This window comes from Octopus bimaculoides, chromosome 10 (assembly GCF_046866305.1).
Source record: "Octopus bimaculoides isolate indiv1 chromosome 10, ASM4686630v1, whole genome shotgun sequence".
Lineage (NCBI taxonomy): Eukaryota > Metazoa > Mollusca > Cephalopoda > Octopoda > Octopodidae > Octopus > Octopus bimaculoides.
In genome coordinates, this window is record NC_142937.1 from 90,310,505 (window position 1) to 90,326,484 (window position 15,980).

The window sequence follows — 15,980 nt, forward strand, 5'->3', positions numbered from 1 at the left end:
AGGGTACTGAATGAAGAAAGACAGGAAGTCCAAGATGGCTACTGGAAAATGGGCTGCTATTGATCAAGGTAGGTGACATAATGATGTTAGAAGTAAGGTTGGCATTTCAGTGACACCAGATGCCTTCATACACAAATGCAAGACTACATACACACACACATACATCTGTGTACGTATACTTCTTCTCTCTTCCCTGCCCCTACACCACCAAACCTCAGTCCAATGCCTATTTCCCACCCCCAGCAAACAAAAACAATATATACAATACACATATATGTGTGTGTATGTATGTGCATGTGAGTGTGTGCATGTGTGTATAAGTAAAAGAGAAAGATTGAAAGTGAGAGAGGCAAATATACACATACAAAGTCATGAACATTTTCCATGTTTTAAATTCAATGCACAGTGAGAAATGATTAGAAAGGTGGCATATTTTATGATAATATCAGAAATTAGAGATAAAACTGAAAATACATGTCAGAAACAACATTTTAAGAATACAGTTCATTGTTTGTACACTTTTTCAGATATAAGAGTTCAGAAGGGCATCATTTAACTCTTTTTTTTCTTTTTCTCTTACTTAATAATTTCCTAAATTCAGATAATGGAACCTTTAAGGACAAATGTATCCACAGTGAGCACAAAAAACCATTATGATGTTCCCAGATGACATTCAATTTATCAAGATTTTAAGTGAAAGAAAAATACCACTGTCCCAAGGCTAAGAAATTAGTTTATCACAAGATTTACATTTCATATTGATATCCAAGGTGCAGGCTTGTGTGGTTAAGAAGTCTGCAATTCAACTACATGGTTTTGGTTCAGTCCTACTGCATGGCACCTTCTAGTATAGCCCTGGGTCAACCAAAGCCTTGTGAGTGAATTTCATAGATGAAAACTGAAAGATTTTTATCTCTCATACATAAATGTGTGTGTGTGTGTATATACATACATATATCATATATGTGCTTTGTGTGTGTGTGTTTGTGTTTGTGTCTCCTTGTTTTGACATCACATGATAATTGTAAGCAGGTGTCACCATCAATCAAGTGATGCCCTTTGTTTCTGAACTTCTATCTAGCTATAAGAAAATATTACCATCCTTGGAAACAGGTAAAAGTTAGTGAAAGAAAGGCATCTGGTCATTAAAAAATCTAATTCTATGAATTCTGTTAGACCATTGCAAGCATGGAAAAGTGAACATTAAAAATGATGAAGATGAATTAATAGTCATTTTTCCATATTAGCATGAGTTGGACAAGTCTGTAGTATGACGTATCTCAAGACCCACTTATTCTCTATCATCTCATGTGTGAAATTAAATTTCCTCTTATTCAAGTTCATAATTTCTTTCAATGTTGTCCTTGGTTTGCCTCTACAACAGATGATACATTTTACCCCAATAAAGATTGTCATGTGATATAGAACATGCAATATAAGTGCTGGTACATGTGATATAAGTGGACAGCATTAGTCTATTTATATCACATCCTAGCAATATAGCCTTCAAACCTCTTCATAGTCACTTGGCCTGCTACAAATAATAGCTAGATCTGCAGCAAATCACACAACTAATTTCAGCATGCAAAGGACACACTGAAGGAGGTTTATAGTCTTTAATATACTACAAGGATAGAATATCTTTGATTCTCAGACTATTTAGACAGGGATTACATATGGTTAAACAACACTAAGCAATGTTTCAATTCCTGATTAAAACCAATACACTTCATTCATACTGTTACTGATCTTGAGAAAGACATGGACATCATAAATTATCATTATTATTATTATCATTATTATTATTATTATTATTATTATTATTATTATTATTATCATCATTATTGCATGAGTTGGATGAGTAATCAAAATCTGAATCATTTTTTATTGGGAGGTACTGCTCCTAAAGAATGGTCCTCTATTATTATTATTGCTGTTACTACTACTACTACTACAAGCAGTATCCATGGAAATTCCACAGTTATTTTGAACAAACTGTAAAATGGATGGAAGTTTATAGAAAACAAGGAAATACATAATTTCTTTTGAAATTGTATTTTTTCTGAAACAAATGATTCTTGAGATGGTGTAAAAGTTCACATAGGCTGTATTGAAGGTGCAATCTTAGAAGAGAGTATCTCTGAAAGTTATATTCTTTATTATACTTGTCACTCTTCCACCTTGAGAGCTGTTATCTATTATTTTTCACTTTACCTCAAGAAATAAAGTATCTTAACTTTAGAATGAAATTAATGATATAATTTATCTGCAGTATTCTTCTTCTATGCTTCTTTATCTCTATTCTATAAATATTTATATGGTCATTGTTGAGCCAAACTTTTACTCTTGTACTGCCTCTTAAGGTTTACTATTCAACTGACTCATATTGTTACTAACTCTCATGCTTTCAGTGTTGTTTCCTCAACTACTTCTCAGAATTATTTCAATTCTTGTAATTTCTTTCCTCAAACACTTGTCTTGTGGATGTCATTTCTTCTTGTTTCCCAGATATGACCTTAATTCTTTTCAGCCATGTGCAAATCATTTTAATAATTCTTAGGGCAGCTTCTCATTAGACTCTTTCTTTCTTTTACTTTTATAAATCCTAACATACTAACTGGTTAAGAAGAAGAAAGGGGAGGGGGACAGTGACGGCCATGACAATAATAAAATAACCAGGAAGGTGAAGACGAACATAAACAAGGAGCTATGAAAAATTTGGATCATTGATGAGTTAGTATACTTGGATGACAATAAACTTAGCTTCAACAAATGTTTTACCCTAATCATCCAAATTTTTACCATAGTTAATCAAACTTCGTACAATTATCACTAAAATATTCACAATTACCCAAATTTTGTCATAATCACTCATATTTTCTCAATAATCACCCAAATGTTTCGATAATCATACAAACTTTTCTTTAAAAGCAAAAACATCAAACAAATTAAAAACAAAAACAATAAAAACCTCTTTTGGGAAAAATGGTGCCATAATGGAAAGAGATATTGATGATAAAAGGTCACTCAAACATATTCCACCAATGAGAAGTTTTTGGTCATATGAAAGACTGGACCATAAGAATCTGTTGTTAGAATCTGTGTCAGAAGGCACTGATTTAAGATTTGAAACTGCTTCCACAACTTTAGGATCATTGTGAAAATAATCTTCTGTCCGTGATTTAGATCGTACAAGAAAAGCATTAGGCATTTTTTCGTCAAAGTATTTTTTAACATCCCACACGAGTCAGCTTCAGCAAATTTTGGATTAAAATAACTCTGGAAAAGAAATGAAAAAGAATATAAGAGTAGTAAAAACAAAATATTAAAAAAAATTTTTTTATGAAAAATGAATTTTTACATTGGTTTATGATCAATGAATTTAGAAATGGCAGGGGCTGAAACAGTGAGACAAGCTACTAAGGAAAAGAGTCTGAAAACTAAGGCAAAGGAATATCAACATGGTCATTTATAGAACTCATATAAGAATTTGAAATGATTTAAAATCTTAAATATTGCATCAATTGTGCACTCTCACTTTCTGTAATGTTTACACCTATAGGATTACTATTATATTGTAACTTATTTACTTTTTTAAGTCATTGGACTACAGCCATACAGGGGCACTGCCTTGAAGGGCTTTTAATGGGGGAAGAACAACAAAGACACACATACAACAGGCTTCCACACAGATTCTGCTTACCTTACAAAGCATTGGTTAGCCCAGAGCTATAGTAGAAGGTGCTGCACAGAGGGACTGAACCCAAAACCACATGATTGCAAAGTGAGCTTCTAAACCACACAGTCATGCTTGCATCTCTATAACTGCTTCATTTAATTTGTTTTGCTTTGACTCATTTCCATTTAGTGACACCTATAGATAGAGCTCATTAAAAGCCACAATATCACTAAATATAGCCTTTCTCCAACTGATTATTGTCATGAAAGATATGAAACTTAAGCTTAGATATGGGTAATATACATTCACTTTGATATGTACTTTGTGATTTGTTTTTCAGTTTCATTATATACATTAACTGCATTCTATTTGTAATACAAATTACTGACCAGTCTTACAACAATTACAATATACTGATAAATTTTGTGAAACATACATACATATACATATATATATATATATATATATATATATATAGGTTAGTTGAGTTAGAGGTTAAAATAACTGTCTAAGGGATAAATGTATCCAAAATACTACCGGTATATTACCTGTATTTAAACATGGGCAAAAGTATTATGCTCATAAATCATAGGTAAAAACAAGGTTAAAAAAGAGTTTATCAAGATTCAAAATTTTCTGTTTTCTACCAAATCTACTCAAAGTTTTGACCAACCTGAGACTATAGTAGAAGATACTTGCCCAAGATGCCACACAATCAAACTGAACTTGAAACTATATGGTTGAAAAAAAAAAAAAAAAAATATATATATACATATTATAGTTATATAACTAAAAGGGTAAAGACCTCTTTTGATCATGAATGACCATAAGATTGCACCTAGAAAGTTCCCCTCCAAGGCATAAGTCTCATCGTTGTTTTTTTTTTTTCTTCTGAACCCAGCCATGAAGTGATAGGTCAATACAGAGGTCCCTTCCACTATGTCCAAGGAGCTCTATTTATCCCTTTCCAAGACACATGTTTTGGCAAGAGCAGAAGGTCCAATCACTTGCAAGTGGCCTTATAATACTCATTCATGATCTGAAGTATTTATTTGTCTAGTATGTTATTGGTAGATAGTCACTGACCCTAGCTGGGTTTCTCCATCCTTGCGTTTGTCCTACTGAATTTGTCAGCTATTCTCATCACCAGATTAACCTGGTAGGCATGGGAGTACTGGTTTAGTCACCTGTGACCAATTTTATTGCAGTAGATTACATAACACTGGTAATACTTGGAGTGACCTGAAGCATACAATACATACACACAAACACACAGATACATACAGATACTCACAAAGAATCCTTATGAAAAACTCATTCATTCTTTTTAAAACACACAAACAATGGGTATTAAAGGTGCAATCACTGTTCTATGCAGACACAGAGAATGCTTTTTTAAAAAATACTTACTCTCTTTCATACAGATACACATACCACATAAGATGAGAATGAAAAATGAAAACATCACATTAAAATTCAAAAGCCTAGTGTGCATTACATTCATTTGACACGGTATTTGAAAATGAAAAATGACCAACAATAATAACATTATTTAATAATAATAATAATAATAATAATAATAATAATAATAATAATAATAATAATTAATATTGACAATGCTAAGGTTTTGTTATACATCAAGTACAACCTTAACAAAAACTTATTCTACCTGAACAAAAGAAAAAGAAAATAATTGAAATAAATGGTTATAAATAAAACTGCATAGTCATTCTATGTTACATCGCCTCAGATGTTAAATAGGAACCGCATCACAAGAGATGTCAAACACAACAAACAATTATGTGGAAGGGACAAAAAATTTTTAAAAAATGGAATATAATGATATAAAGTATTAATTATTTTATTTTAGATGAAACAAATTTAAGAACTTCTGTTGTGTGTTTTATTGGTGACAGGAAGAGGAGTACATTCCATGACCTTCACATATAAGCCCCACCACCCACCTCTGAGTGGTGAGAATGGTGTGAAATGAGTAACACTCAGTTTGAGCATCTGTAAGTCAATATATCTATTTTCCCCCAAAATTAAGTGGATGCTAAATCAAATGAATTATAAATATGATACAGAATCCAAAAGCAGGCCTCTCATCTTTAATTCAACATCAGTTAAGTCATTTGAATTTGAAAGGGCATCCAGCTGTAGAAACCATGCCAGGACAGACATGTAGCCTGAACAGCCCTTCAGTTGGCCGGTTCCTGTCAAACCATACAACCCATGCCAGCATGGAAAGTGGATGTTAAATGATGACAATGATAACGATAATGATGTATTAATATATTTTATATATTATTATGATGAATTAATGATAATTTTTAATTTTGGTACATGGAAGTAATGTCTAGAACTGAAGGGCCTTAGAGTTAACCAAGTAAAAACCAAAGTCTTAGTAAGTAGAAAAGCAGACAAATCACAAATTTCGTCAGGTAGATGACCCAGCTCGACCTGTAGAAAAAGCAGAGGTATAAACTCCATAAGACGTACCTGGTGTCAGCTATGGACACATAAGAGGTGCAACAATATCAGAGGAAGATTAACAAGGAAAATAGCTTTTGTGTATAGAAGAAGCACAGGTACAAAAAACACTAAAAATGTACAGAAAATAGACTCCATCAACTGCCAGTGGAGTAAATAGAGGTAGTATATAGCTTCCATTATCTAGGTGACCAAGTTAGTAGTGGAGGTGGATGCTCCAAGAGGGTAGCTGTGAAAAAAGAAATAGACTAGTCAAAGTTCAGAGAACTTCTACCTCAGCTGACAACAAAGGGCCTCTCCCTCAGAGTGAAAAACAAACTGTATGATGTGAACAGCTATGTTACACCACGGCAGTGAAACATGAGCTGTGACAGACGAGGACAGACATAGGCTTGAAAGAAATGAAGCCAGTATGCTTCACTGGATGTGCAATGTCAGTGTGCATGTACGACAGAGTGTAAGCATCTTGAGAGAAATGTTGGGCATAAGAGGCATCAGATGTGGTGTGCAAGAGAGTTGACTGTGCTGGTATCATCATCTGATGTGTATAGATGAGGACAGCTATGTAAAGAACTGCCGATCTCTAATTGTGGAGGGATACTGTGGTAGAGGTAGACCCAAGAAGTCATAGGACAAGGTGGTGATCTTCAAACTTTGGGCCTCATGGAGTTAATGACTAGTGACCGAGACCTTTGGCAATATGCTGTGCTTGAGAAGACCCATCAAGCAAAGTGAAATCATAGTTGTGGCCAATGCTGGTGTCACGTAACTGGCACCCATGCCAGTGGCACATAAAAAGCACCTTTCGAGCATTGGAGGCAAGGTGACCAATGCCGGTGGCACATGAAAGCACCTTTTGTGTGTTGGGCCTCACATTATGTTGCGCTTGTGAAAAAGACCCATCAAGCCAAATAAAACCGCAGTTGTGGCAGATACTGGTGTCATGCAAATGGCACCAGTGCTGGTGTTCTTTCTGTAACACTATCTATTCGTAAAACATTCATCAATGTGCTGGAGGACAGCATCAAAGTGACATAAGGGCATAGGGGACAAAACAGCCACCCATCAAATGAAACAGAAAATCCTCACAAAAAATATACTAAAATGATGAAAACAAGAATAACTTCAATTCTAAGTGTGTAAAACAACTATGCAAAACAAACAAAAACTGATGATTATACATGGTCTTAACAATATGATTATGCAAAATTGAAGTGTATTTCACTGGATATCTATGGATATAAATTTCATGAATCATGCATGTACACACAAACATGCATATACATGCATTTATGCAAGATTGAATGATTTAAATATCCAAATTATATGTATTAATAAATACATTTATCTTCATTGCTGTATACATATGAATAATTTTAAATAGACCGATATATGCAATGATGAAGATGTAGACGTGTCATCACTGCTGCATCTAAATAACTGTTATTTAAAAAAAAAAACAAAAAAAAAACACCTGATGGTTTATGAATATTTAATTTTTGATTTCAAATTTAGGCACAAGGTCAATAATTTTGTGGGTGAAGCCAGGGATAAGTTGATTACACTGCCCCCCCCAGCACTCAACTGGTATTGTTTTTATCAATACCAAAAGGATGAAAGGCAAAGTCAACCTCAACAGAACTTGAACTCAGAATGTAAAGATGAATGAATGCTACTCAGCATTTTTGTCTGCCATGCTTTGATATACATATATATGAATATGATATATATATATAATATATACATATATATGATATATATATATATATGTGTGTGTGTGTGTGTGTGTGCTATATAGGATATATATATATATACATATATATATATATATATATATATATATATATATATGATATATATATATGACTAGCAGAGATACCCGGCGTTGCCCGTGTTACATGCAATTGAAGAATTAAACTTTTCTGTTATATTTTCTCTAATGAACTGGAATACTTATGATTTAAATTTCATCAAAATTGCAGATGAGGGTTCTTTCCTTCTTTACACACTCTAAAAGAATTCTAATGATGACACATGTATCCCATACTACTGAACTTTATGCGCACGAAAGTGGAAATATTGATATTGTATGGCAGCAACGTTCAAACAGACGTGTTGAGTAGACACATCACCCAATTTTGGCTGTCTTGTGACTCCTATGTTTTTATCAAGAAATTCATATTTTACAAAAAACAAAAAAGGTTTCCAGGTTTTTTTCATTTTTGACTTTTAACTTATCCTTTTTTCAGAGATTTTCTTGAAAATCCACATTTAAAAATTCGGAGAACACGATTTTAGAAAAGAGTTTTTTTCAGAATTTCTATTTCTTAAAGACGATTGCTTACAATAATTTTCCACTTTCATTTTATGACTATAAACCGAAAGAATCCCACAAAAGTTAAAGGTGTAAAACAACAAGCGGCAATCCTTCGATTCTGATACACGACGTCATTCACCAACACAATCTTCTCTAATGACATAGATAAAGAGGCTAGGCTGAAAAAGAGGGTGAACAATCTCTTAAAGAGGCTAGGCTGAAAAAGAGGGTGAACGATCTCTCCTCACACTGACACTGTAAATCTATACTGAAGCAACGTCCAAATATGCGCGTTGACTTTGCCTTTCATCCTTTCGGGGTCGATTAAATAAGTACCAGTTACGCACTGGAGTCGATGGAATCGACCTAATCCTTTTGTCCTTGTTTGTCCCCTCTATGTTTAGCCCCTTGTGGGAAATAAAGAAATAAATATATATATATATGTAGTTAATGCAGGCGAAGGTAAAGAATACGTACACCACCCGTTTTCGGCATAACAAAAACCCTAACCCTAATCCTAACCCTAAACTCCGGGTGTACGTATTCTTTACTTTCGCCATTAATGCATATACATACAGTGGTCGAATTCGATGGGGAACCATAGGCATGTCTACATCAAGTAAACAAACAACTGTGAAATAATATCGGCATGAGAGAAGATAATCGCCTTTACCCAGCAGATCGATACTAACTAGGCTTAAAAAATATAAAGAGCACCATTTCATTTGATATAATTAAACAGACTGGTGAAGGCACGAGACAATCCCGTGTCCTTTCCTCAGTTAAAATCAGGTCTGTTGCACTTGCAAGCTTTCTTAGTACAAATCCTGTTTAGGCAGACTTAGCCTTTCATCACTCACACCGTGCACAAATACAAACATACACACATATGTATATGTTTTCAGCAGTATGTGTATGTGTGTGTGTACGTATGTGTATAAATATTTAAATATATAAACAATTACAGACGTGCGCGTGCACACACACACACACACACCAAGAGAGAGAGAGAGAGAAGCAAATAATTGATTCCCTATTTCAGGACTTAAATTTTTGTTTCATGAAGAATGTATTCATTAGGTACTTTTATTTTCTAATTATATATTATAAGAGCAATCATATGTAACCTATATATAATGCTGGTGTATACATATCCGTTTATCTAATAGCCAAAACTAAAAATGGAAAAAGAGGAACAAAGAAAGAAAAAGAAAGAGAAAAAAAAGAAAGAAAAACGGGGAAAAAACATCAATGCAACACCAAGTACTTCAATTGGTTGCACACCACAAGGTTCGACGGAACTTACTGAAGCAAGTCAACATGCTCATGGCATTACCATGGGTGATAGCGAGGCTAAGGCGTTGAAACAGCCAAGCACCTTCATGGGCATCATCTGACACCTCGGTAAGGCGAGCCGCCAACAACGACAAGAACTTCGGCGTTAGCGGCTCAACCCCCTTCCAAACGTCTCAAATGACACAGGCTGGAAGAGATGGTTCACTGACAGGTCTCAATACTTAAAAATTTTGTTCCGTTCAGCTACGGAAGCAGTGGTCCTCCCATTTACGCAGCATCCAGGATGTGGGAGGGACAAAAGGAATCACAGACTGTGGCATCCCAGATGAGGCACCTACCTCTTGCCCAGGAAAAAATGGGTAAGATCATTTGGACTCTTCACATCACTTCTGGATAATCCCGCCAGCTCCAGTTCTGAGGGGATATTAACCCGAGACAGGGCCCGCTAAATGATCAAGTTTAGCTCGGTGTGACGAGCGAAGTGATCGGCATTTAGGCGGCAAAACAAACCGTGAAAACCTGTGGATTCAAGGGGCCTACCACAGCAACATCTCAGTCCCCTACAGACGTCGGCTCCCATTCTGAGTGCGATGGAAATGCGGAGCTCATCTAGACTGAGTAGACCACCAATGTGTCTAGAATTTTTCACAAGCAGGAAGTAGGCGGCACCTTGAAAATTGATCAGGTTGATCAAAGAGAGAGTCGAAAGTGACACTTGAGCGCAGATTGTCCCATACTCTCTGCTTTTGTCTATCCTCAATTGTAACAGGAACTGACAAACCCAGCTCTCTCCACTGTAACAGAACTTCATCCATCTCCTTGTTGGAACTAGTTCATGTTGGAGAGAAAGCAAAACAGGGAAGAGATAGAGATATAAGCACTACGCAAACCTAGGCCCCCAAACCGTTTGGGCAAAGCATCCTGGTCGTGGGACTCTGGAGAGAATCTGACAATGACCAAGCTTTCGAGTTTCCTGAAGATTGGATCATCAAAGCATCGGAGAGATGACAAGAATCTATAAGGACTAACTCTGAGAAAATACAATTTAGGAATCGACAAGTAATTCCTAAGTATTAAAAAATCTTGGTTGGCCTCAATTACCTCAAAGTTTTTTAGAAGTTACTCAAGGTTAACCATCTTGAGTCGAAAGATGGACTCGGAAGCTCGGTCGGTAATTTGGGGCTCCAACGGAGCACCATGCTGATGAAGGAGGAACCGCGATAGAAGGGAAGGAGTCTGTAAACAAGTTTACAGTCTGCTGATGTGAAACTGGATGGCTAAGGAGCCAGAGCACACATTTGAAACTGTTACGGTTAAGCCCCCTACGACCAAGTTCCTCAATCATCGTCCTCGCAGTTGCAAGGACTTTGTCGGGGGGGAGAGCCTACCCCACCAAAACAAGCATCGTAGAGATACCAGACATTCAAGTCTAGGTCAGCTCCCGTCGTGGTAACATCATCATTACCCAGTGCAAACAGAGCAGGCCCAAGTGGGTCACCTTATTGGACTCCAGAGGCAGATAGGATGAGGTGGTCACCAAAAGAGAGGTAAGAGGGCTTCTGATAAGCTTGAGAGATGTGGGGCATTCTCCCTTACTACCCGGAGGGTGACATCCCGACTGATGGAACTGAAGGCATTCCTAAAGTCTAGTTTGAGGATGACCTTTTGGGGCTGAGAGAGTAAGTTGGTAAAAGCTCTAGTGGCATGAGATGAGCAGCACCCTCACAACCTAGCTTAGCACCCAAGAAGTTGGGGAAAATTCGTTTTTTCTTTTTTTTTTTTTGTAGATTTATAGCTCGAAACATCAACATTTTGTAATGTTTCGACAAAATGTCATTTAAAGATATGCATGTTAAAGAGATTTATGAGGAAACAAATTCGGGAAGAGGAAGAATGATCTGAAACTCCTCCAATTCTTTTTTTTTTTTTTTTCCTTTTTTTCTACATTTTAGCAACATAATTGTAATCTTCAATATCGAAAAGTATCTCTGCAAAATTCACTAATAAATTAGGCCTATACATTTTTTCAGAAAGTTACGAGAGAACCGGTGGGAGGCGCTGAACTGTAGATATGCCATTAAATCACACTATTTTCCACAAATCAACAAAACACCAACTTTACACAAGAAGGCAAAAGAAAATTCTTCAACAGACGAAAGAAAACAAATTTTCCGTCAACATAGTCCAAAATTTAAGTTAAAATATTTCCCGCCAAAGCAGTATTTTCCAAAGATTTTGTTGTGTTTAAGAATGTCTCATGCGAACCAACGAGAGAGCCCTATGTGATAATTCTAAGTGCTAGAAATAGTGGCCAAGATTGTCTTTAATCACATCCAAACGACTTTTAAAACAGGGATTCATTAGACAAAAACTATTTCTTTTTTAACGAATTTATTTATATTTACATTTACAATATTGACCTATTAAAAGGTTTTGAACGTTGACATTTCACAGTGAAATACTTTCTGCAAGAAAACATAACTACTAATTATATAGTTTGAGGGCTCTGACTTTAAAAACAAAAATAATAGGTTAAGTGGGGGAAAGTTCTAAAAAATGATAACCGGCCTCTTATATTTGTTAAAACTGAAAATAAAACGTGCAGGAAGATAAGTTAACAAACTGGTGACTGCTTTTGTCCTGCTGAAATTATCGCACCGAAGATCAACTTTACCTTTTCCCCTTCAGGGATCGATAAAATGAAATATCAATCATTGTTCCCCTTGCACTAAATGACTGGCCTTGGAATTATTTTTTAAATTATTCACTACTCTCACCCAGAAATGGGCCGAGAGGAAGCTATCCATGAAAGGTCGGGCAGAGGTGGTGGCTAACATGTACGTCCCGTCCATCATCTACTACCGCTTGACTGTCATGCCTTGTCCCGGCCGCGAATTTTTTTCCCCCACGAGAGTTCCAGACCCCAGTTATGAACTCATTTGCATACAGCCAATCAAAGCTCAACTATCAAACTAATTTCAGGAAATCCTTAACTCTGCATGTAACAAAAATGGCTAGACTTTGGCTGAGGTGTTAGCCAGCCTGTTTGCTGACACCTCATCTAAAACCTCGCATCAGTAATGGACCGAAATTTATCAGTGCAGTCTTCCTTGTCCGAGTCCTTTCTCAACAGAAATGGGAATTCTGCTGTTCCGCTGCCTGTTGCGGAAGACATCTGCCAAGAGGTCGCCGAACAAATCTGGAATATAAGCGTAAAACTCTTAGAGGTTGTGCTAACCCCATGAAGGACTGGTTTCATCCAAGGAAATATTGGTTCAATACCTAGTATTTTGGAGGAATGAATTTCCTTAAAATAATAGATATATATATAAACATATAGTTTATATTCATTTAAAAGAAAAAAAATAGAGATTGGGAAGTTAATTGTTTATTATTAACAGCAAATTGGTCATCTCCACTTACAGCCGTTTCTATTACTACTCAATCAACATTAAATTTAGCATTTTAGCAGTTTGCTAAAATGAATTCACAAACATACATATCGCATCCAAAGGTACATCTTTTCCCTTTGATGATATTATGCTCGTGTCACATAAACGTAAATGTAATGTTTATTGAGTATTAATAGAAACGGCTGTAAGTGAAGATGACCAATTTGCTGTTAATAATACACGATTATTAATGTCCCAATCTCCATTTTCTTCTTCTTTTAAATATATATATATATATATATATATATATATATATATATAGTTCAAACTTACTGTGTAAAGGTAAACGCGTGCGCACACGACAGAACGCACGCGTTTACCTTTACACAGTAAGTTTGAACTATTTTTCTAACGCGACTCTCTCTATCTCTATATCTATCTCCCCCTCTCATTCTTCCCTCTGCTGTTCTTCGCCTCTCCCTGTCACTACTATCTCTCTCTCTCTCTATCTCTCGTTGCTCGTCCTTCGCCTCTCACCGTTACTACTACTATCTCTCTCCCTCTCTACCTCTCGTTGCTCACTTTTATTCTACTTCCTCCCCTTCTTCTCCCTCTGCTACTCTTTCTTTCTGCCCAGCGCTGGTCACGTGTGTCCAGCTGCTATTTCTTTTCGTTCTTGGACTCCCCAAGCTCGCACGTACTTCTTCGCCTCTCCAGTTCGTGCTTCACAGCGTTCAATACATACACACTTCTCCACGTCTGGCTGTACAGCTTTTTTGTTTGTTTATTTCACAGTTTCGTTTTCCTGTCTTGTTTTCCGTCCGCCACTATCCTCCACGAAAAAAAATTAATTTGTGTTCGTGGGAAGAACCATTTTAACGATGCGTACTGCCTTAATTCTTCGAAACGCCGGTGTTTTAATGGTGGCAGCTGATGAAGGATATGTTCTGTATGTGGCCTGCTTGTTTGTTGTACCTTGTTTATCATTTTGTCCATGTTCTTTTGCCACGTCATGTACCCAGTTATGTATCTATATGTACATGTAGATGAAGGTATGTACATACATGTACATATATATGCATACACTCATATATTATTTGTATATATATATATATATATATATATTCGAATTTTCTTCGAATCGAGTAGCCCATTCCGCTCAAAAGGTCCCTGAATAAGGGTTGCTTAAGGATGTTGAACGAAACACCCATGTTTCCAAACGTGAATTATCCAAAACCCAAAGAATTCCTCTCAATACATGGCTATGATGCTCCCCCACTATTTCTGCTCATGATCAGAGATGCACATATCGTCAGCCACCAAAGGACATGCTCAACTGGTTAAGGTCAAACAACTGACAAACAAATCTGTGGTATTAAGCAGAATATTTGCTGTAGCCCATTTTTTATACCAAGACAAAACAATGTACATGATAACACTTCCAATCAGTTAAAATCCGAACCATGAGAGCCACTGCCTGGTACTGCACCAGTGCATTTTTTATTATTATTATTATTATTATTATTATTATTATTATTATTATTATTATTATTATTATTATTATTCGGGAGACACGTCCATCCGCTAATGTCATTTTCCTGTTAATACGTTATACTGCGTAAAATGAAAAACTGGTGTCTATTTCTTTCCTTCGCGTGTGCGTGTGTGTGTGCGTGCGAACACTAGTGTTTAGAACGTATAAACATCTAATATTCATTATTATTATTTATAAGTACACTCCTAAATGTGGTCACTGCAGAGCGTCAAACTGGTGGCGAAGCTTGAGGCAATCCTTACCAATACAAAGAAGATTGAGGCAATCCTTACCAATACAAAGAAGATTGACTACGGTGATACAGCTACCGGGAGAGGCTACAAGAATTGAAGCTCTACTGTCGAGAGAGATAACGAGAAAGATATGCAGTGATATACATATGGAAGATCGTGAGAGGTCTGGCTCCCAACTTTAGAATTAAAAGCTATGCCAACCACCGAACTGGACGACACTGCATAACACCAAAGATCCCGTCTTCTTCATCTCGGATAAGGACCCAGAACTGCAACAGCTTAGCTTTCAGTGAACCACAACTGTTTAACATCCTGCCAAACAACCTCAGAGATTTACGAGGTGTAAGATGTGGAGACCTTCAAAAATCACCTGGACAAATTTGTCTGAAATCACAGATGAACCCATATCGCGGCAAGAGGTAGAAAGAAGAGCAGCTCCGTCCAGCTAGCTTCTTCACCAAAAACAGTACAGAACCCCCCCCCCCCCCCACAAAAAAAACTACTAAAAGGTGGTGCTCCAGTATGGCGCCAGCCTTTGGCTGAAACCATATTATTTTGCGTTTACCAACAGATGTTTATATATCTGTGTACGCGCGCGGACGCGTATATATTTACATACATACTTGTATGCATGTATGAGTGTGTGTGCGTGTGTGCGCGTATAATTATATATATATATATACACACACATACACACACACATACATACGCACACACTTATATGTGGGGGAGACTGGGTAGGTGGTTGGGTGTGTACCTATTTTTGAACCAAATATTCCAAGAACTAACAAAACTGAACACACATATAGGCCACTAAAAGAAAGCTGATATCATATTTGTTTACAAAATTATAGTCTATGCATAACAGCGATGACAAAATTATTCTAAGCTGCACCATTAAAACTTTTCTTTACATAAGAACATTTTTAAGAATAAATAAATAATATGCAAACGGAATATTACGACTGTACCAGAAAATAATTTTGCTACTGATAAACAACAGATAATATAATCG

The 15,980-nt window shown here is 36.3% G+C and overlaps 1 protein-coding gene across 2 annotated transcripts in view; it reads right to left on the bottom strand.

Moving 5' to 3' along the window:
* Positions 1-15,980, bottom strand: part of LOC106869413 (MFS-type transporter SLC18B1) — a 45,087-nt gene that overhangs the window by 25,109 nt on the left and 3,998 nt on the right. Inside the window, exons 1-2 of one of the 2 annotated variants that reach the window (XM_089358991.1) lie at positions 4,353-4,406; positions 2,972-3,279 (exon numbers count right to left, since the gene is read on the bottom strand). In XM_089358991.1, coding sequence (XP_089215117.1) covers positions 2,972-3,211 — 240 coding nt within the window. In that variant the 5' untranslated portion in view covers positions 3,212-3,279; positions 4,353-4,406. Of the gene's footprint in view, positions 1-2,971; positions 3,280-4,352; positions 4,407-15,980 lie in introns of those variants that run through there. The other variant, XM_014915143.3, reaches the window with a different exon arrangement.